The sequence below is a fragment of the Mastomys coucha genome, unplaced genomic scaffold, assembly GCF_008632895.1.
Source record: "Mastomys coucha isolate ucsf_1 unplaced genomic scaffold, UCSF_Mcou_1 pScaffold6, whole genome shotgun sequence".
Lineage (NCBI taxonomy): Eukaryota > Metazoa > Chordata > Mammalia > Rodentia > Muridae > Mastomys > Mastomys coucha.
This window is the reverse complement of record NW_022196912.1, coordinates 50,138,793-50,162,432: the sequence shown is the minus strand read 5'-3', so window position 1 is coordinate 50,162,432 and position 23,640 is coordinate 50,138,793. Positions and strand designations below refer to the sequence as shown.

At 38.2% G+C, this 23,640-nt stretch overlaps 1 protein-coding gene across 30 annotated transcripts in view; it reads left to right on the top strand.

The window, feature by feature from the left end:
* Positions 1–23,640, top strand: part of Hdac9 (histone deacetylase 9) — an 832,819-nt gene that overhangs the window by 475,972 nt on the left and 333,207 nt on the right. For 23 of the 30 annotated variants that reach the window (XM_031355573.1, XM_031355564.1, XM_031355560.1 and 20 more), the window contains 2 exons: positions 16,631–16,762; positions 21,928–22,043. In XM_031355573.1, coding sequence (XP_031211433.1) covers positions 16,631–16,762; positions 21,928–22,043 — 248 coding nt within the window. The remainder of the gene's footprint in view (positions 1–16,630; positions 16,763–21,927; positions 22,044–23,640) is intronic. The other 7 variants (XM_031355577.1, XM_031355575.1, XM_031355576.1 and 4 more) reach the window with 1 other exon arrangement.

Genomic DNA, 23,640 nt, shown 5'->3' with positions numbered 1-23,640 from the left:
TGAGCCATCTGACTACCCAACATTTCCCTTTTCCTAACTACTTAGTGTTTTCAATGTTTCTGGCTTAAGGAACCATCTGCTCTGCTCTGAGGTATTCTCAGCTTCTTCAGAGACTTTAATACATTACTTGGAGTTAATTGTTAAATCCCGAGTGATTCCAAAAGTTGCTGCCTCTGAGTCTAAGCTAGTATTTTTGCTGACTCTTCAAGCTGTGTTTTCCTTTTCTTTTTTCTTTTCTTTAATTTTCTTTTGCTTCTTTTGTAATTTTATTGAAAGCAGAAAAGATAGAATAGAAAATAAAAGTTCTATCTTTATGCTCTCAGTATGAACATTTGTGTCATTTAGCTGGAACTGGCCACTTTTCAAAACAATTTGCCAAAGCTGTGTTTGCCAGAAGATTCAGTTTTCTCTGGTTTCTTGTTATCCACCCCCAAATTGCTATTGTCTTGAGAATCCACTAAGACTTGTTTCTTTAAATCGCTTCTGTCTTCCTGGTCCCTCAGTTCTAACCCGTTCTTCCTATCCTGGAATCCTGATACAGTTGTAAGATGTAGATTTTTTTATTCTGTGCTCCCATTTATGTATCACTTATTCTTCATTAATGGAATCAACAGAATAATCATAGTTGTTACATTGAAAAAGGTGTGATTAAATATTGTGGAACAGAAGATAAACTAGACTTTACATTTGGGAATTATGAGGACTAAATTTGTTATGTTTTTCTGGTATTAGTCAACCTGTTACCTTCTGATAAGATCAGAAAATGAAAGCAATTTCTGACTATCCAATAATCAGAAATCTCAGATACTTTGAAAATAAAATTTATTAATACAAGACAACTGCATTTAATATTTGATTCATGTTGGTAATTATTATGGTATGTTACTACAATATTTAATCAGTTTTGAGTAGTAATAATGCCTATGATAAATGAAGAATATAAATTCATAATATGTATATTTTCAATTTAAAACCACAGCAATCATAGTAGAAAATAATGTTCCTAAAACTATTTGATCCAAAAATTTAGTATAATTATATTAAATTTCATGACAACAATTAATTAAAATTCATAGTTCAATAAATGAGGAACTGGTTTTACTAATTGTATATGCAATTAGTATGGTGGGTAATTAGAGGTTAAAATAAGTATCCATTGTGAACTTTGGGACTTTTAGTCAGCCTTATAATAAGTTTGAAAGCCTAAGTCAACATACTTGAAGGGGAAACTAGTGGAGAAGAGCCAGTATAGTGTAGAAAGACAAGATATAGAAATAATATGTCTTAGTCTCATATGGCTGAGAAATTTGCTTACCTTGGATCTATATCATCCCCATACATTCTAGCTTCATTTTTTTTTTCAAGAGTACATTATGGAACATATTTTCTTGGTGAGCAATGAAAGTCCTGCATGCCAGCCCCACGAATGACACCTGACAGATGGCAATCCCAGTACTTATATTGGCACTATGGTAGTGTCACATTTCTGAAAAGAATTATTGACACCAGGATGGAATTTAAAGGAATTTGAATGGCATTTCTTTTCTTAACCTTGTCATTGAACATTGTGACCATTGAAGTGTTTTGAATTTCAGATTTTTCACCTAATGAGAATAGACCAATGATATTACATGAGGAAATTTATTATTCTATTCCATGAAGATTATGATAAGAAAATGTTAATTACTTAAAAACATCATGGGTGAAAAATGACTGCTGTTTCATAATTTTATCTCATATTTGATATAATTGTTCACTCTTACAAAGCCTAATGAAATATTTTTCATTCCCCATAAAATGCACAATTAGAAGCAGGCAGGACATATTAGATAAGATTGGAGTGAAAAATTGGCAAAAAATAATAATTAAGACTCTTAAAATGTTTGGCCATCTGTTATAAAGTCAGGAGGATGGTTTAAAGATTTTTTTTTAATTTGTAAAATTCACAACTATAGAACTTGAAACCCTGGGGATATATTCCACATGATGTATCCACTTATTTTTCTTTAGACATAGCTAGTGACTATATCAAAGGTAAAATACTTATGATGCTATTTTCTTTACATCTTCATCCAGCTATCTGGTTCCATTGAAAGAAAAGTCTCCCCATGGCAGAGAATCTGGCCATGTAGGGTGATGTAACCGTGTGCATGTCTTAATTGACTTCTTCTTCCCTAGTGTTTTAATAGAGCACATAACAACAGTTTATTAAGGTAGACACAGATTTTCATCGAGGGCCTTTGTCTTTCTCCAGATCCCCCAGCCTCTTCTGTTACACAGCACTTTGCTCCTTAGTGACTCGTCTTCAATTTTTCAAAATTAGCATGCTAAAGTCTTTTCCATCTGTCTCTCTGTAGGATCACCTGCCTTCCTCCATATCTCGTGTGTTCTTGATCTTTCTGTATCTGTACTCGCAGGCTGCCATAATTTTCTTTTAATAAAAGTTAGCAGTTATCTACCAATTCCAACAGGATCAGATTGCCTTTATGTTTTTTCTTTCTAATTTGATGGCTTTTAAAATGGGGTGTGGTCATACACACCTTTAATCCCAGCACTCTAGAGGCAGAGGTAGGTAGGTAGACCTGTGAGTTGAAGAACAGCCTGGTCTTCAAATCAAGTCTAGGACAGCCAGGGCTCTGTTACACAGAGAAACCTGGTCTGAATAAACAAACAAACAAACAAACAAACAAACAAGTCTGTCCTTGAAGAGTGTGCTTGTTATACTTTAAAGCCTTGACAGGTCCTTTGTGCTGAACCTACTCCTAAGGCTGAGTTTTGCAGTGGGAGGAATTGCCATTGAGGAGCTTGTGTTCTTCCAGATGAGACACATGCTGTAGAATCCTGTTAGGCTGACCGGCTGGCTATTTAGCACATGAGCCATCCTTCTTATGAGAAGCTACTACCTATATCGAGGTTACCAGCATTCTTGGGTGAAAACAAAGGTCTAATCCCCTTGGACACAGCAAACAGAAGATACTGGGATGCTTGCATTTTTCAGATATAAACTTTGTGTCACTTTATTTTTAATATTTTGTTTTTGCTATGTGCATGTTAAAATATCTCGCATACCTACAAGTATTAGTCATAGAATTTATTGGAGTGTTGGAGCTGTCCTTAAGATATATGGCTCTGTAAGAATAGTACAGAGGCACAATGCCCAGTAGAATTTGTAATGGCCATGGAAACATTCTGTACGTATTATTGCCCAGTTCAGTGGCCTCTAGATACATGTAACCACTTGGCACTGGACACTGGAAATAGAGCTAGCAATATCTGCAATTGAACTTTTTTTGAGTACTCTAAGTTACTTTAGTCACTTGTGGCTAGTGACTGTCTTTTAACACAGCACAGGTACTGGCCAAGGTGGGCAAAGCTGTGACATAACCATCACTTAGAAACCCATCATCCCACTCAGAGCTTAGTAAGCATCATAGCAAATTGTTTTCACTAAGTTTCGACACACTGCATATTGAGTCACCCTGAACAGACTTTCTAATATTCAAAGATCAAAAACTCAAACAAAACTTAGTTTGGCTTGAATGGGGGGTCTATTTCACTTAGTTGCACCTTTTGTGTTTGGATGCTCACATGATATTACGAAGACATTGTGTTCAAATATTACTAAACATAGTGTGGCCTAGTCTGAGTTCTGGCAGGGCTTCTTGTGTAACAGTGCTGTCTAAAGACTGAAAAGGAGATCCATGAGCACCAGGCTTTTCCTCTTCGTACCTTAAGAACATAAAAGCAAACATTTTTTTTTTTTTTTTTAGGAATATTCTAAGGACTATCTCACTTGACCATCCTGGCTCATGAACAACCTAGAATCAGTCTCTCTTACAATAAAATTGATCATATCCAGAGTGTCAGGAGGAATAATTGGCTCTTCTCTCCAGGTGTCTGGGTAGAATTTATATAGTTCTCTGATATGTAAAAGTGAAAGGCTGGCCAGCACTTTTCCCTCTACTGGGTAGTTATGAGCCTGACAACTCTCCTATTCGAAAGTTTGTGTGAATTTTCCTATAGACATTGTGCTTTGCCTCAGTGGGGTTCTTCAGACTCCATTGCCTCCTCACTGTTTAAATACCCTAGGAATCAGGACTCACGTAAAGCACTCTGTGATTCTTCCTCCATTCTCCCTCCCAGCATCGGTGTTGGAGTCTATAGTTCTGCATGTTTATTTTCTCTTGCCTCCTAGGTTAGTCCCAAACACATACTGTATCTCCTAACAGTATCATTTCTCCAGTGGCCAGAGCTGTACATTAGTTTTGTGTTCTCTGCAGTGCAGATAACATTATTTTTATGCGATCCAGCTGTGGCATTTTGAAACCACTTTATTTTTTTAATGACCAACTACTGCACAACATAAATATGTGCAAACCTTTAATTGATGCCAAGCACAGATTTGAGTTAGTCTTTAAAAGTTATGAATATAATTTAGTCCTTTAAGGTCTTCATTCTGCACTTGTGTATTGCTTGTGAAATAAATACTATATTCCTCTATGACACACTCTGTAACTTTCACGATGTAAACTACAGTTGGGTCATAAAGAATGAATACTGTCAAGAGGTGCATCAGGCACCATAAGTATGAGTGTTTTATCTTCAAGCACTGTGTTTCTCCACATGATGAAATATCAATAAGCAAGGAAGTGGAAGCTTGAGTTGATGTGATAATCAGTCACATCAAAAAAATCAAATTTGAAGAGAATAATATGTGTTAGTGGACAGATACATTTACGTGATAGGAGTAGATAACTTTTCTCTCTTTGTGCTAGATAGTATTCTAAGCATCCTACCTACCTAGCTTAATAACCGCATAAAATCATTCTGCATGCAGATCTTCTCATTTCTTGCTTGCTTGAAGTCACAGGGACACTTGGGGATGCAGGTGCAGTGCAGGCTGGAACACTGTGCTACTTTGCATTCCAGCCCCTCATTCTTTGGGATTTTTTTTTAAATATGAGCTACTTAGTATCATTGTAAAGAGAAGTACTACATTGTATCAATTATATTAACAGCAGAAAGTCAAAGCCATTTAATATGTATTGTTTGCAATTTTCTATAAATACTTTTAAATTGAATGGGCATTTGGACTGAATGGTGGCTGAGATAGATATTTCCTATTGGAAGAAAACTATTTAAAGCCACAATTTGATATGTTCTCTCTACATATAAATATTTAACTTTTTCAAATAAACTATTTTAATAATAGAACATTTTTACTTAAAATTGGATTATCCAAATTTATTTGCTAATAAATATATAAGATATGTTTTTAACCTGTGACATGATATGAGGCACTACAACATAAAATAGTGACAAAGTATGTTAGATTGAAGTTTCTATCTATAAAAGTTTATTTTCAAAATCTGACATTGAGAGTAATTATCTAACTTTAATGATGTTTTCAAAGGCTGATACTATGTTTCCATTATAGTTACTTATACATTTAGGGAAAATGACTTCTCTTAGGACTTATTACTATAATACAATTTGCTTTCTTGAAGAAATGATATGCCTACTTATTGCAAACACATAAAATGATTTTATAAACAGTCTAGAAGAGAAAAGAATAGACATTAGGGATGGTCTGCACAATTAGGCTAATGTTCAGGTATCCAAATTAGGAAAGAAAACACAATATAGTTCCAGTGATAAAAACCTGTGCTGCAGAATGCAGGACGAGAAACAAAGTGCCAGAAACGCAAGGGTGGCATGGTAGCATTATAAGCTTCCTTTAAAATCATGGAGTCAGTTTTAGAATTTACCAATTCTACTTAGAACATCCAAGAGATGAATCATATGAGGTCACAGGAAAATACCCAGTTCAGTAGCAGAAGGGGTGCCTTTAGACTTAAAACTATGCCTGTTTTTTAGGTCTCAACTCTACACCATCTTTCTATCTAAAAGATAAAATTCAGGAAGTTGGTATAGACAATGAGCTTGAGAGTTTGAAATTTTCCCATGTTACAGGTTGAGACTTTAAACTGCTTAGAAAGTATTGTTCAACCTTATTATAGAAATTATATTGGAATGCATAGTCCAAGGAATTACATACCTTTTATAATAAACAGAGGGGAGATACAGATGAGAATTTCATTACCAATCAAGCTACTCAAGTAGAGTAGTTTCACAGTTCACCTATTCAAATATTTCCTGAATTAAATGGGAGACCAAGGAAATGAAAGCAAAATTTTCATTCAGCACTTAGGCTCAACAAGAAGCTGTGGCTATGTCAAGAATATAGAGTACATTAAGAGATAGTCCTTGGTTCCAATTTGCTCAAAGTGTGATTCTAAGAGGCCTTACCTAGCCATCGCCTTAATAAATGTGAGCATTGTCTGTACCTTCTGGTTGACATACTTTAACACTATTTCCAAACTCTCTCATAAAGGCTGGAAATTTGTCTCCTTGCTTTTGGTATCAAACCTGGAGTTGTTTCACTGTTGCCTGCATGAGTACATTCAGGCTAATGGTTCTTTAGCATTATTCTGGAGACGTTCCTTTGCTCGTTGATGATGTTATCAAATTCATACCCAGATCAATAGTCAAAAAGGGGTCCAGAAACTTTCAGTATCTCCAAATCATTAGGTTTCGAGTTTGATTATTTGTTTTAGGTGTTCTCAGTTTCTCTTTCTTTCTGTCAGGTGCTGACTTCACTGATCCAATCTGTCTGCCTTACAGGCTGCACTTCTTCCCCTCTATGTTTTTGCTGATGCAGCTCTCACAAAGGAAGCTAGTAAAGCACAAGATGCTTACAGTTTAGTCCTGCTTCCTGACATTTCTTTAATTTTTCTGAATTCTTGATTTATGTGAGAATTTTACCACTGTATACAATGTATCTTGATCATATCTTCTCCCATGATCGTTCTGTAACTCCTCCTGACCCCCATCATATCCCCTACTAGCTTCATGTAATTTTTCCTTCCTTAAGGCAGCTAAGTCCAGTTAGTGTTACATATGCACATGAGCCACGAGACTGTAGGACTGCCACTGGAGCCTGGGCAAATTATCAGAAGCCACACTAAAACAACAACAACAATCAAACGTCAAAAACAACAACAAATAACTCTCCCTCTTCTCATTCCATCATATGCCATATCTCCAAGGCTGAGGTAGGGCCTCATATACCCCCACCCCACACCCTTCATTCATTCTGGAGTGTTGATGGCTTGATTTTGTGTAAGTCTGAAGAAGGGAACCACTGTTGTGGGTTCATGAAAGTCCATAAAACACTGATTAACAAATGTAAAAGTAACTTTTATTTACCAGATATAATTGTCATCTCAGAGACTTACTGATAAATAAGATCGCCATTTCTAAGTCTTTCTGAACTCTTGCTGGCTGGTTCAACTCAGATGTTCTGACTCAAACCCCTCTCCAAGCTGACTGATTAAAACTGGCTTCTCTTCACTTCTGACTGAAATGCTCTGTGTGTCCTCAAACTAACTCTGCCAGTCTGTCCTGATTTTCTGGCTCCTTCTCTTTCTCTGTTTGGTTCTGTCTTCACTTACAACTTGACTCTGTAAAACTGTCCCAGTGAAACTGACTGCCCCCACACAGTGTGTGTGTGTGTGTGTGTGTGTGTGTGTGTGTGTGTGTGTGTGTGTGTGTTGCTCTCTTAAGTCAGCTTTTTCCTGTTCTCTTGAGATTTGGGTATATTCTATCTCTGACTCATCCTATCAAATTTTTCCCTGATTTGTCACTTTGTCTGCCACTCAATTAGACTTCACTAATATAGTCTAAATATAGCTGCTTCATTCTAAAAACAAACTTTATCTTCATTGTTAGGAATTAACAATGTATGAAACTCATGCCTATATTCCAGCCAGAGGGATTAAGAATGTGTAGCATGACTATTCCAGCAAGATCACACAGACTTAGAAGGTCTTTAGATGTGATTCCCTTGTTAGAGCAGCCATGTTGCTGGATTAAAATTCCCCTACAACAGTAGACACCAATCTCTGAGTCTTATAAGCCTTCTACCACATGTTATGGGGTATTCTCTGGATATTCCTCACCACCTGCTTCTAATTCGGTTCCTTTCCTACCAGTTTGTGTTTCTGATGGTGGGTAGCCTAACTTTTAACCTTAAAATTAAAGACTGATCAAGACAAAGAGGCTCTCAACTTCTTTCCTGTTAAAACATAATCTGAGATCTGAATCCATAACTGTAGATACCAATAACAATTTTAGACAAGTTTCTTTTGGTCTTTGTGCTGAGACTTAAGGTCCATAATGTTTTCCAGTATTCATCATTAAGATATCATCCACAGTTTTGGACTTCATGCGTTTTGTGGACCCCTGGTAGATTCTTTTGAAATATTTATCCTTAACAGTTTTGAAGTAGGCTTTCCTATATTGGCTCCTAACACGTCCTCCTCCAGATTTTATTTTTCTACTTCTTCTACTTAAACCATACAAGCTTGACCACTGGACTCATCTTTGGCTCCATCTCCTGCCTCTTCTCTTGTCCAGGTTGATAATTTTTCTTCCACGTTTTGTTTGTTTGTTTGTTTCTTTCTTTCTTTCTTTCTTTCTTTCTTTCAGAACTGATCACCTTCTTCCATCTTTCTTTTTCCTTCCATAATCCCAGGATAAACTTTGCACAGAGCAAATGATCAATAGGCATTTGATGAGAAGATCGTATCATTCATCTTGTCGAATGCTTAGTACTCAGGAAGAAATGATGCATCTAATTAAAGCCAACAAAATAGAATCTCAGCCATATTCCCTTTCTTTTTACTATCCTTAAAAAAGGATAAAGCATGGCATTTAAGCCATCTGAAACAGAAGAACTGTTATAAACAAATAAAAAGAAACACATCTATTATCTAAAGTTTTACATGTTAGAGTGTTAAATTAGTCATACTAAGCTAACATTACATGTCAACAGAGCTGTGCGTCTTTGTAGAATCTCCTGGTAGTCATTTTTTCTGCATTTTCCAGCTTTTTAATGTTGGCACCCGTCTCTAATGTAGACTCTACCTTCAAAGCCAAAGTGACCAATCTTGCTTTTCTTCAAGCTATGAAATCTGACATGGACTGGTTGTCTTTTATACCTGTAGACAGAAACTGTGACAACTGTGAGTCCACTCAAAATCAGGAGAAATCTTCTAGCAACCTTAAATCCATCTTTGCCTTTAATGTACCCTTTACTATATAGTATAAAATTCAGGCAGGTATTGAGACCCTTGGTGTTGACATATTCATCCAGCTGCCTTCCTATTAATGTGCAGACTCTCCTTGTCTTTGTTATCCTTCACATACTACAATATAACAAATATTACTACATCATTCACATTTTATAGGTCATTATAAGCAACATAAGTTGTAGGCAAACCCATTATTGTTTTATATGAGTGACATGAACATCTACCTATGTCAGATTTTTAAGAGAAAAGCAAAATAAATGCAAGTGATTTAAAAAAATATGTAAGTACTTGGGACAGAACAAGAAATATATTATTATATTAACACAATCTTATACATTATTTGATTCTCATTTTCATAATTTTGACTTGAAAATATAAAAGAAATATGTTATTAGAGTACATTAATTGGTCTAGTCTTCAACATCCAAAACACATATGGTTTGCATAATCAGAAAAAAAGCAATAAATATTATATAATGAGCACTTCAAAAGATTCACCATAAATTATGTTAGTGAGTAAGATTTACCAATTTTAAGAAGGAATAATTCTCTGTTAAAAAGCAGACAATGTTAGCATATTTGCAATGAGAGAACAGAAAGACATGTGCTGTAGAATTTCTTAAAGTGGAATTCTGTAGGAAATGGCACTCACATATTACTACAAATGTGACTATTTATTCAGAGACAAACTTCCCTCAAATGATTTTTTAAAGAATTTTATATATGAATTTCATATTTTAAATGGCTATAATTAGAAATATAATATTATGCTGTTGAAACTCTGACTCGTAACATTAAAGATGCATATTATACCAGCCAAGAGAGTTACAAGTTGTAATGCTCTCATTGCATATACTGAATACCACTTTGAAGGAATTCATGTTTGTCTAATTATATACCTTTTAATTAAGTAATTTGCATTGGTTTTCTCAATCACACTTTTCTATGTAGCCTTAGGCTGTTCTGAAGCTCTTGGTTCTCTTTCCTGTGTCTCCCAAGCACTGGGATTACAAGATTGGGCCACCATGCCCAAGAGGATCGAATGTTTTTCATTAATTAGGTTAGAATACCCTGGGCCTCTCCAGTGTCTTTCATACTGGTGGTATACCTTGATGAGTTGTTTACAAGACAAGAGTAAGTGAGAAGGATGATGTGAGTGGGAGCCACCCAGGAAGCATAATCTCATACAGTACAAAGATTGAACAGGTGATAGACTAGCCCCTTTCAGGTGACAGAGGGCTAGAGACATCATTTCCTAAGACAGTGCATAGGTAAATAACAGCAAGAAAAAGCTCAGAAAGGGAAAGGTGAAGTATCTGAGCTGACAGATGCCCAGTGTGACAGGAAAGAATGAACCATGCCACAGAAAGTTCAGAAGTTTGTACTAGAGGATTGACTTTCACCTGTGATCATAGAACTAAACATTCATGGCAGGTGCACTAACTCCTTGAATTTCCCAAACAAAGACTCATTAGTATAACAAGATATTTAGGAATCTAGTGCTTATTCCTGATTAATGATCATCCTAGTTAATATTTTGAGATTGTTTTTAGAAATAATATGCATAAGTTATTTATTTCATTAATTTACTTGTTCACTTTACATCCTAATATCAGCCCCCCTCTCCTTCCAGTACCCCCTCCACAGATCCTGCTCCTAGTCCCCCAAATCCTTTTCTGAGAATGGGAAGCCCACCTCCAGTATCACCTCCCACACACAGCACATCAGGCCTCTGAAGGGCTAGGCACATCCTCTCCCACTGAGGACGGACAAAGCAGCCCAGTAAAGGGAACCAGATCCACAGGCAGGCAACAGCTTCGAGGATGGCCCCCGCTCCAGTTGTAGGGACATTAAAACCAAGCTGTACATCTGCTACGTATTTGCAGAGGGCCTAGGTCCTGCCAATGCTCACTTTTAGGTTGGTGGTTCAGTTTCTGGGAGCTCAAGGGTCCAGGATAGTTGACTATGTTGGTCTTCCTGTAGAGTCCCTGTCCTCTTTGGGTTCCTCAATCCTTACTCCTAATATTCCCCAAGCTCCAACTAGTGTTTACCTGTGGGTCTCTGCATCTGTTTCCATTGGTTGCTGGGTGGAATCTCTCAGAGAACAGTTGTTAGGCTTCTATCTGCAAGCATAACAGAGTCATTAATAGTTTCAGGGGCTAGTTCTTGCTCATGTGATGGGTCTCAATTTGGGCCAGTCATAGGTTGCCCATTCCCTCCTTCTCCACTTTGTCTATGTCCCTGCAGGATACATTTGAGTTTGAAGGTTTTGTGGGTGGGTTGTTGTCTTATCCCTCAACTGGGAGTGCTGCCATGTTATAGGAAGTGGCCGTTCAGGATTTTTTTTTTTTTTAATTCAAAGGCCCCTTTATTCATATAATCATTCCTTATAGAGATTTTAGCATTCCATTAAGTGTGATACTGAATATTCATGACAAAATTATTAGTGTAAAGAACAACATTCATTACCTAGGGTTACACATTAACTGGGCATGGTAGACTAAAAAGGTGGCTCAACAGATAAGAATGCTGACTGTTCTTCCAGAGGACCTAGATTAAATTGCCAGCATCTACATGGGGTTGCACAATCGTCTAACTCTCTAGTTCCGTCTTCTGATATCTATGGGCCTGTCACTTTAATATACAGATAAACATGCAGGCAAAATACCTATATACACAAAATACAATAATATTTTAGTTTTTTTCAACTTAACTAAGACAAAATGTACACAGTAGGTACTCATCCTCAATAGGGAGTGATATATTACAGAAAAATAATGAGTAGAATTTATACTTTGAAAAAAATCAAAGAAAATGTGTGGTCAGTTACTAATAAAAGTACCTTAAATAATAGTAAAAATCTAGAAAAGATTTATTGCTTTTATTGTTTTAATAGATAGTATATTAAGCTTGTGTCTACCAGTTGTAGGCACACACTCCTTCTTATTTTTTTTTATTGGTTCTGTTTTATTTTAATACAATTTCCTTAGTCTTACATAAGCCACATGAGACATTCAGAGAGAACTCCCTCCCAATCTTTTGCCATGACATGTAATGAACAATACTGTTACTTCTCTTTCATAGATGATTTAATATTTTGTTGAGCCCAATCTACTCTCCCATGATTAGAGCCCAGGAAAGGGTTATTAGCATTGGAGTTTGATCTGGGTCTGCCAGTGTCAAAGGCCTGTACACTTCCATAGGATTTTGTAGGGACTGTATGCATATGTAGAAATGCAAATCATGACTTTCCCTGGGTCATCCTTAACCCCTCTGTCACACAGCACTTCTACTGTGTCCCAGCCTGAGCCCTGATGCTGTGCTGAGGATTTCTGACCTGTGAACCTGTCCTTCTATTAGTCAGCTTTCTACACATCTCCTGACTTGATCCTTATGCATGGCCTCCCTGAGTATATTCTTCATCATCAACAGGAGGAAGAGAATAATGTAAAACGCCATTCATTCATGAAACATTATTCAGATGTGTCGGCTGACTTCTGTTTTTTCTTCTTTGAAATGAGATAAGAAAAAGGTCTAGGGTCCTTTCTGCTCTTTACCTTTCCAACCCAGGACCTCACACCTAATTTTTGGTGTAGGGTTTTCAAGGGAGCAAACATACACATTCAGGCGGTATGTACCCTAAAACTTAGGCCTTCATGGGGCAGATAGATTGAAATGTGGAAAGTAGCTGTGGGGCAGAGATAAAAAGGTGATTAGTGCAACTAGCCTTGAAGTAAATCCATACAAAAGCAGATCTTCCCCCAAATTACTAATCTCCCTCTGACTTCTGAGGCCCGGGAAGGGAGGAGCATGGGCATCCCCAGCCTCACAGAGGTCAGAGCACTGAAAGGAAAAGCAACTCCAAGGACAAAAGAGCTGGTGCCCAGCTGTTTGCACCGTCCTGATCACCAGTATGAGGGCTAAGGGCTGTCTGTCATTACATCCTCATTCTCACCACTGACATTCTCCTGTCTCTGGTGATTTACTGAAATCTAGCCAGAAGCTTTTGCTAGGAACAATGCATAGGGCCTTTCCTCAAAAACATTTAAGTATCACATTTTTCAAATATAAGTTTATGTTCCAGTTTTTAGTGAATACACATACACACACACACACACACACACACACACACACACACACTCACACACACAGATAGATAGATAGATAGATAGATAGATAGATAGATAGATAGATAGATAGACAGATAGATAGATAGATAGGTAGAGATACAGATACAGATACAGATATAGATATAGACATAGATATGACCATCCAAAAGAAGTTGGCTAGGATTACTTCCAATATAAATATCAGTAGTACTTGCACAATTACTTCTGGGCAAATTCTAATGTCTCTGACATAGTAGAACAGACTGTAGAATCCATGTTACCAGAGGCTCTAGGGGACAGAGTAGGATGAGTTAGTAGATGAAAAGTCACAGCATGGTAGCAGAGCTATTGGTTGGTGTCCTGCTTCATAAAGAGTGATTATAATCAACACTGTTGTGTCATATAATTCAAAATAACTGGCATAGAGAATTTTGAATGTTCTCACCCCAGAGATATCATATGTATGAGATACAGGATAGCTGGATCTTTCTGAATTGATCAATACACAATATATAAAGGTTCAAAAATCATCATACTCTATCCTGTAAATACACATAGTTATATCCTGTCACACAACTTAGAAAAGAAAATTAATAGATTTTAAACTTTTAAGAAATAATCTCCAAGGATAAATTACCAAAACTCCCTATGTGCACTCCTCAATCTCTTTTCCTTTCTTGCTCAACATTTCATGTTCTCCTTGATCATCTCCCACAGTTCTTATTTGTCTGTTTTTGTCATCCCATTCTGGACAGTATAGTTACTGACAGCTTCCACTTACTGATTACCCCCTTGGTGTTTCTTACACCGCTGACCTTTGGGCCTAGATAATTCCATGTCACTGAAGGAACCCTCAGCTTATGGCTGAGTACCTATGGCTTCTACATGTTAAATCTGTTATCATCTTCCCATACGATGACCAGTGATGTCTCAAACATTGCCAAATATCTCAGGAGGAATATCTTCTCTGATTTAGAAGCAACCAAAGTCTTACCTGGTATGAGACATTATCCCATTCAATTCCCTATTAACTGCAACTTATAAAGGACTCAGTTAATTAGAGGCAAGTTATTAATGCCAAGAAAGTGATGGATGAATGAAAAAAAGAGAGAAAATATGGAACTTATTTCATTGCTGATTGCCAATGCTGTTTACATGGAAGAGGACAGGGTTAAAGGGATGTAGAGGCATCCAGAAATGGCAAGAGCAAACAGCCATTCACATTGTTGAAGGTGAGAACCGACTGATTCTTCGTTTCTAAAGTCATGGATCGCTGACACTGAGGGAGGAAGAGAAGGCAGAATGTACAGAGATGAAGCTACCAATAAGCATCCTCTGTCTCCCATCCACTGCCTCATGAAGTGAAAAGTCAGTGGTTTTGTTTTTTCTGGGCAGCCAATTTTTAATGTTTAATCCATTAGGCTTCATTGAAAGTTTTGAATAGATCTCAGTCAGAGAAAAATCTCAATTATTTATTTATTTTTCTGAGTAGGTCATAGACAAAACAGAGGCAGTGCCATCATAGTAAAGATTGGGGGACTCATAGTCCTTCATTGCTATAATGTCAGGACTTTTAGGCACAATATCAAATATATCACACAAAAGTAAAGAGCTTGCATTATTTTTATATCTGGGAAATGTAGTTTTTCTCAGTTTAAATTGACAACTTCAGGGAAGAGAGCAAGAGAGCAAACAGGTAGAGACATTTGATGTCTTAAGGTGTGCTGTGCCTTGAATTCTACTGATATGCTCCTTTAAAAGGAAAGATTTCGTTGATAAGAAACCCCAGGGACATTGTGTCTAGTGTGGAAAATGACTGGCACTTTACAAAGGTTATCTTGTAATTTGTACGAGGCTCCTCTGTAAGGAAAAGCATCTGGCTTCTTCAGGATAGGTCTGGGCGGACATAGCCCTGTCAGGATAGGTCTGGGCGGACATAGCCCTGTCAGGATAGGTCTGGGCGGACATAGCCCTGTCAGGATAGGTCTGGGCGGACATAGCCCTGTCAGATAGGTCTGAGTGGACATAGCCCTGTCAGGATAGGTCTGGGTGGACATAGCCCTGTCAGGATAGGTCTGGGTGGACATAGCCCTGTCAGGATAGGTCTGGGCGGACATAGCCCTGTCAGGATAGGTCTGAGTGGACATAGCCCTGTCAGATAGGTCTGGGCGGACATAGCCCTGTCAGGATAGGTCTGGGTGGACATAGCCCTGTCAGGATAGGTCTGGGCGGACATAGCCCTGTCAGGATAGGTCTGGGTGGACATAGCCCTGTCAGATAGGTCTGGGCGGACATAGCCCTGTCAGATAGGTCTGGGCGGACATGGCCCTGTCAGGATAGGTCTGGGTGGACATAGCCCTGTCAGATAGGTCTGGGCGGACATAGCCCTGGCATCCTCCCATCATCTCTATGGCTTGGAAAAGTTATTGACCCTCTGTAGTTTGACTTTGTCATCAATGTTAGTATTGACAATACAGTGTGGCAACATAGAAAACATGAAAAAATGATTGTTTTTGTCAGAAACAGCCTTATGATCACACCATCACCCTCAACAACACAGACAATAGATTTGTACTACACAAAGATGGTTTCCAGTGCTTCCGTTCTTTAAACATAATTATTTAAAAATATAGTAAATCATTACTATGTAAATTCACTCTTTGCAATAATGTAGCCAAAGAAATAGTACCATCCACATGGATAAGTGGAGTTTGTATTTTCAAACATACACCCTCACTGAAAACATTCAATTCCAGCTTGGTCAGCTTCCCTTTTTGCTGGCTGGATTCTGAAGACATGGAAGGAGTTATTCACAGGGACGCCAGTTCTTGTTGTGTTATCCCGTTCAGTGTGTTTTCCTAGAGTTTTAGGTTAGAACCTACTGACAAAGAAATATTTCAGAAGTCAGAATTAGACATAAATTATGCTCTGTGGAGGTGTCTTCTTGTTACCCGGAGTCAGGTCAGAGTCTCCAACCTCACATTAAGTTACTGTTTTAGTGGTTATTGAATTTCAGTCTTTAGAGAATTAGAAGGCCAGCCAATGAAGTATAATAAATCTTACTCAGACCTACCCATAATTAGTGATTAGTGTGCTAGATAAAAGTTAAGTAGAAAAGTTATTCTTGCTTCTGTATCACATTCATGTTAAGAAAAGGACGACAATTTACTTTGTAAAATGATTACTATATTTGTCTGTTTGATTAATTTAGAGTTAACACCTTATTTATATACTTGGGTTTTTAATTTAAGAACAGGGGACTGGGAGAAGATTGACATTACTTTTTTTAAAAAAAAAGTTTATACACAGGAGCATTTGGCTCTTTATTTTTTAATTTTTATCTATTTTCTTTGTCTCAATCCCCAGCCTCAGAGCCCAACTTGAAGGTGCGGTCCAGGTTAAAACAGAAAGTGGCAGAGAGGAGAAGCAGCCCCTTACTCAGGCGGAAGGATGGAAATCTTGTCACTTCATTCAAGAAGCGAGTGTTTGAGGTGGCAGGTAATTGAGGATTGGGCAGTCACACACTAACGCTTGCTGGTCATAGCATTTTTTTTAAAGTTTAGAATTAATACTCCTGTGTTTGAGTATTTCCTGAAAGGCAGTTTATTTGAAAACACACAAATAGTTACAATAGCACACTTTGCTTTGTATTCGCCCGCTGTATGATGCAGGAAATGAAATGGGGAGAACAGCAATGTGTCTGTCTGTCAGTCAGTCACAGCACAGCAGAGTAACACCAAAGCTGGCCCTGTTATTTTTAGAAGCAAGCAGTCTGTTTGGGAAATGCCAACTAATAGACTATTGTTTTTTTAATGAAATCTGATCAGAAATGAGCAGAGGGGGGATCAAGAAGAGCACACCCCTCTCCCCTTCCCCAGACATGAACATAGGAAATACATCTGGGAAAATTAAACTATGTGGAACAGCAAAACCTTGACTTTTCAACAAATTTACAGAACTCATAAATGACTTTATGTGTTTACTAGTGACCTGGGACTCATGACAGGCGGGGGAAATGCTGCTTTTTATGAAGGGGAAAAGGCTGTCGTTTTCACTAGTCTCAGATGGAAGGGTTCATAGTTTTTTAGCTGCCTGGTTAGTTGTGGGGTGAACATGTTAGGAAATTCAACCTGATGTCTTACAAACCCCTTCGTCCCATTTGTACCTGTTCTGAAATTAGAAACGTACCTGAGAATACAAGAACACAAAAGGGTAGCCACAAAAATCATGGCTACTGCTTACTTAAGGATGCAGGGACCTGACAGGGCTACACAGAAGTAAATTCTGACTACTGTTTCTTGGATACTTAGGGCAATAGCTCAGACCCAGATGTTTTGAACAGGCTCAGAGGAAAGAGCATGAGTTGAAGCTATGCTCTGTTTTGGAAGGAAGTGTGACTGTTCCAGGGTAGACAGCTTATGTTTCTCCCAGATCAGATCTCACTCCTCATGTGTTTTTTTAAAATCATGTATGTCCTGTCTCTCTTTTAGCCAGAACAAGTTTAAAGAGGAGAATCAAGAGAACAGTCTGAAATAACTTGGATACCAATGGTAGGGCAGCTTAAAAATTGACAGATTACTTCCATTTGTAAATAAAGACCTCAGTCTCTTCTCTAACTACAATGGACTGGTATTGTTATGTGAACAAAAGTATTAGTGATTACATTTTGAAAGCTCCTTGAGAGATGCGAAATTTCAAAGAAACAAACTATTTATTTTTAATATTACAACTTTATAGTAACTGAATCCTACATTTGGAATTAAAGATTCTTCTTCTTAATTTTATGGGATTACAATCTGCCCCTTTTTGCCTCAGGAAGTATGTGAGGCGTGGCTTCTGTGCTTACTCTCTGTTCACATGCCCAACCTGTAGGCTGCCACTTCAGATGCTTTAATAAGTGTTTTGTTTGTTACTTTTTACTTTAAACTAGGCCTTTCCACTGAGTCTAGCTGTGCTTGGGGGACCTGAACTTCAGCCCACAGGCATCTTCACCTGACCCCTTCCTGTGCATTTTCATCTAATTTGAAGAACTCTGTGTCTTGACGCTGCAGGTTTTTAGTAACCAGTTGGAGGCGACTGCAGTGCCATCGCGGTTGGGGTGTCATTCCTGCTCTGCTCGTCTCTTCTCTGCCTTTTGCTCTTTCTCCTTTGCAGGAGGAAGTGTCCCCTCTCTCTCCTTTGCCTCCTCTTCATAGTTGATGTGTAAAAACAAATTATCATTTCATGTTTTCAAAATCAAGCACTTTCTTCCCCTCTTCCTCCAAATGATTTCTTCTCTTCAAATGTTTCGCACTGATCAACTCTGTGCTGCTGGGATTCTCTCTCGCTCTCCTCTGCTGTTCTTGCTTCATTTAATTATTCTATAAGTCCAGTTCCAAACTCACTCCTTTTCCTGGGTTCCTGCAGTTTATCCACAAAAGTGCTCCCTGTGTGTGCTCAGGCTCTACCCAGTCTGTGGTGTAGGGCCCTGGTTCAGTCGACGCTAGGCTGAAATCACACAGGTTTCTACACAACCAAAGAGTTCATTTGAATATCACATAAAGTAAGATAATCTAAAATGGCAAAGACGGAAGAACGTTTAAGAATATAGTGCTTTTAAAAATATGGGAATGAACTATTAGTGAGAAATCACCACCGTCTCGACTTCAGCCTTACCTCGCAGCTGTACGATTCAGGAGCATAAGTACCTGCAAGAAACAGGGAAAGAGGATAACAACTGAAATGTAAATAAATGAAATAGCCAACTAAGAGAAACAACAAACAACAACAACAACAAAGAATAATAACTTTGTCCACAATATATATATTAAAATGTCTTTTAGAAAGGAACTTTTAAAGTTGATTTAAAAAAGAAAAATAAGCTGTGTGGCTATGGCAGGACATACATAAAATGAAATGCATGCACTAGGGAAGCAGAGAGAGAGGAGGGTCAGGAGGTCCAGCCTGGACTGGAGGGTGTGACCCTGTTTCAGTATATGTATGTATGTATGCTTATTTGTATGTATGTATATGTATATATATGTATATTATGTCATTGTGTCTACTATATAAACATACATATGTGCGTGTGAAAAGTATATATATATATACATATATATGTAAAAGAAGAAACACTATAAAAGGCAGTGTTGAAAATGACTAAATTAATCAAAATGTGATCAAAATATATGGACAGAAAAGCAGTGAACATAAGGAGCATAACCCTTTATAATACCAAAATTTTGTTCAAATGCCATAGTAGGCAGATATTAGAACCAGAATTCAATCACCAACTCTCTAGTCTTCTAATCACACTGTATGTCAGAGTTAACGTAATATTAGAATAGAAAGGAGGAAGTCAAAAGTTGTTTTGAAGGAAGTCAGTGAAATACTGTGCGAAAATCATGATCTCCTGTTCCATGGGGCAGGGGTGGGGAGGGGTGGGGCAGGCAGTGTGAAGCCCAGCTGAGTGTCCAGGTGGGGTTAGAGAGGGAACGGAGACAAGGAGTGTGAAGCAGCAGTGTGATAGGGAAGTGTGAAGCAGTGTGATAGGGAAGGGTGCCTTTGAGCAGAGTAAATGACTTAGAGCAGAAAGGGCAAGAAAACAAGAAGTGAAAATATTCTGTAGGAGTCTCTGGGATGAATTTTAAAGAAATCCACAGAGATTACTTTAGTAACCCTGAACAGTAAGAGTTTGTGCCACAATTTAAGAACAGATCACAAAAAAGTTGAGCGGGCATGACAATAGTCAGACATCTGTGAGATGGTGTGAGCGAGGGAGGAAAGACTGTGGTGACAGAAGGGTAAGAACGACTCTAGGCTTGGGGGTAAAGTGCAGACAGGAGCAGGAACAATTCATATTACAATGTGATGTGTTCTGTACATGTACTCGGGATTAAACATTTCCAAATTCTAGCCTGGAGAGATGGTTCAGTGTTTAAAGGGACCTGCTATTCTTCTAGACAATCTAAGACAGGCTTCTAACACTCCTCATAACTGCCTGTAACTCCAGTTCCAGGGGATCCACGCATTCTCCTAACTTCTCAAGGACTCACATGAATATACATATTTATATATTTGTATATACATGTAAATATGCGTATACATGTATGTGTATGTGTATATATATTGCACACACTATAAGTAAAAATAAAATAAATCTTTAAAAGATCCCCACATTCCAAAGGAATTCACACTACAGTTTTCATGATTGAAGGCAAGAAGCACTAGGTAGATGAAATATAACACTTATCACCAAAGCAAAGAGCAGGAGGTGATGGGGCCTCAGACTTAAGTGTAGTCTGTATTCAGGGATTGATGGAAGGAGTAGATGGAGTAATAAACACAGAAGAAGCCTTGGGTGTCTGGAATTGTGAAGTCAAAGCGTTAATATAGAAAGGTGTTTGAAGGAAAAGTTGCAGTTAGCAATGGGTGAACAGCGGCAATGGGAATGAATTGGCTCTGAGAGGATGGTGCTGCACAAGGATTACTCCAGTCTGTCAGATGAGGGGGAACCCAGGATGAGGGGGCAACCCAGGATGAGGGGGCAATCCCAAACTAGGAGCGCATGAATATTTTGAGGAATTGATGGAAGAAATTCCAGAAGCAGTAAAAAGGGTAGGATTGTGTGTGAGAATCCATGTGCTGTCTCTAGGAGGAGAGAGGCATGGAATGCTGAGGCTTTGAAAAGCTTGAGAATGATGCAGATAACATAGTTATGGCATTGAAAGAAAATGGGCAGGTGAGATTGAGGGCCTAGCCCTGGGTCTCTGAAGAGCGTAGGGCAGTGCCACTGAGCAGACCAGGGTTAACACTGTGTAGATGACGCACTTAGAAAACACTCCAAGTGACTGCAGAGTATAGTAAGGATCAAGCGATGGATAATTTCCCAGGGTTCAATACGATGACTTCTGCAGATACATTTCTAGGAACTGGAATTTTCAATTTTTAATTAGATGTTTTATTAAATAGATTACTTTATATGTTGAGGTCTGCATAAATTTTGTATCTAAAGATTAGCAAATAAATAGTCTCTATTGATGTCAAACTTTGCCTCAAGGAATTTGTTTTTAATTGGTATTTAAATATTTACACTACTAAATCTGACAACTTTTCATCTTCTAGAAATTCAGTGGGGTTAGATTAAAGTCAAGCGACATGTGACAAGGCCATCAATGCAATAGTCGAGATTTTTAGTGTCTATTTCTTTTTTTCTTCAAACAATTTGACTGGCATGTACTATAATAAGATATACTCTTAGTATAGCAAATAAAAAGCAATGCATGGTTCAGCATCGAGACTAGTTTCCCCTAGTCTCTCTTGCATTAACAGCTTGCTTTTACGCCACATGCAAATTTATTATCTCTATCACTGTATACTTTTATAATGTCATGAAAACAACTAAAAGAGTCTCTCTTTTCCTCCTTGCCTCATCAATGCTTTTGTGACTTCTAGTCCAGTATCTTTAATAGAAACTGTTTCTATCGAATAGTGATTTTAGCAGCTGAAAACAAAGGAGGAAAAGACACAGCAAACTTTAAAAGACACTTCCCTCCATTCTCTCTGTATAGTGCTTGTCATTGGCACAGCAGTAAAGTCAATCACAGCAGGAGCCAGATAGGATAGCCAGTGGGGTTCACCTTTGTATGCGTTCATGAACACGTGTATTTCACCATGTTTTTCAGAATCCTCGGTCAGTAGCAACTCTCCAGGGTCAGGTCCCAGTTCACCAAACAATGGGCCTGCTGGGAATGTTACCGAAAATGAGGCTTCAGTTCTGCCTCCCACGCCTCACCCCGAGGTAAGGCCCTGCTTCCTCTATGTCTGGGAACAGTTTCTGTGTCACACGTGGTCTACCTGAGGTTTCCAAAGTTTCACACATTATAAATCTGTAAACAGAGCCCAAGTAGTTCTAGCCATTATGAACACATATTAGTTGTGTTTTATACTGTTTCATATTGGTGATATAGTTTGATATGTGGGTTTGAATGAACTTGATTATATTTACAGGTGTTTTGATCATCCATGTCGGAAGAATACCGAAATGCAAGCCAGAATTAGTACATTCTAAGCTATGCTGTGCTGCCCAGTGATATAGATTTGCAATCCTGCCTGGGTACCAGTTTTTCTGATAGGAGTAGACCCATAAATAAGTAAACCAAGTCCATGTTATGCCTTTCACAATAACTACCAATGATATAGATTTTAGTCTTTGACTTACAGTGTAACAGAAAAAAAAAAAAAAACAACAAAACCCCTGATGTCTGTATTATGATCAAGGGAACTAAAATTTCACTGTGTAAGCATTTGTTTAGCAGTTACTTCGTGATGGTCACTCTACCCTGGGATATACATATAAGGATAAATAAAAATGTGAACGCCATTAGGGAAAATGACTTAATGTAGAAGATTGTTTAAAAATATCATCAGTTGTTGTAATTGACGACACAATACTAAGAAGAAAGTGAGTGTCAGCATGAGTCATGTGGTTTCAGTGTGGATGGCAGGAAGGTAGCCACATTAATGGAACCTAAATTCAACTGACTGGCCATAGACCAAAGGCCTAAAGTTGTTCTGTCTACACATCATGCTGCCTCCTCCCTAGGCATCCTCTGCAGGGAGAGGTACGGTGATGACTTCTCGTGTGTGACTGTTAGTTGCTTCCCTCTTTGTATTCTAGAGCTTTCATACTTTGCGACCAAGAGTCATTGGTCAAATCTGTCATTCTTTGGGTTATATCAGTAGCGTTCTTGCCACGGCACTATCCACACTGTGCCAAAATGCTTCTACCTACAAGGGAGTCACTTTACTGTCTCCTGGCATAACACCCTTGATTTTAAACAGTCACTTTTACTGACAGAAATGTCCTCCACTGCTGTCAGTTCACATATTTTTTTATGCACACACAAACACACATGCACACATACAAATTACTAGATGTTATAAAATCATTAGGTAAACTATAAGCAGTGGAAATGGATGCTTATAAGGCCCCACATTCTTGACTTTGACCTCTGGTTTCTCACAAACTCAAAAACCCCTCAAGATAGATTTAAAACAAACAAACAAACAAGGCTAGTGCTGAGCAAGGAAAATACTCCAAAACCCTGCAGCCTCTCCTCACACAATGCTGGGATTCCAAGGACTAAGTTCTTTGGAGAGTATCTCACCTCACTCCAACCTCTAACAGTGGCAGATTTTCTGCCTGAGGAGTCATAACTCTAAGCGAGTCTGTGAGTATTACAGCACAAATCGCCCAGCCTTGCAGATCTTTTTGACTTAAAGCATCCCCATATTTGCAGTCCCCAGGTGCCTGCATAGAACAGATGTGAGTCTCATACCTAGTGTGGGACATCATCTTTCAGAGTCTAAACCTTCTACTCTAGTTGCAAGAAAAC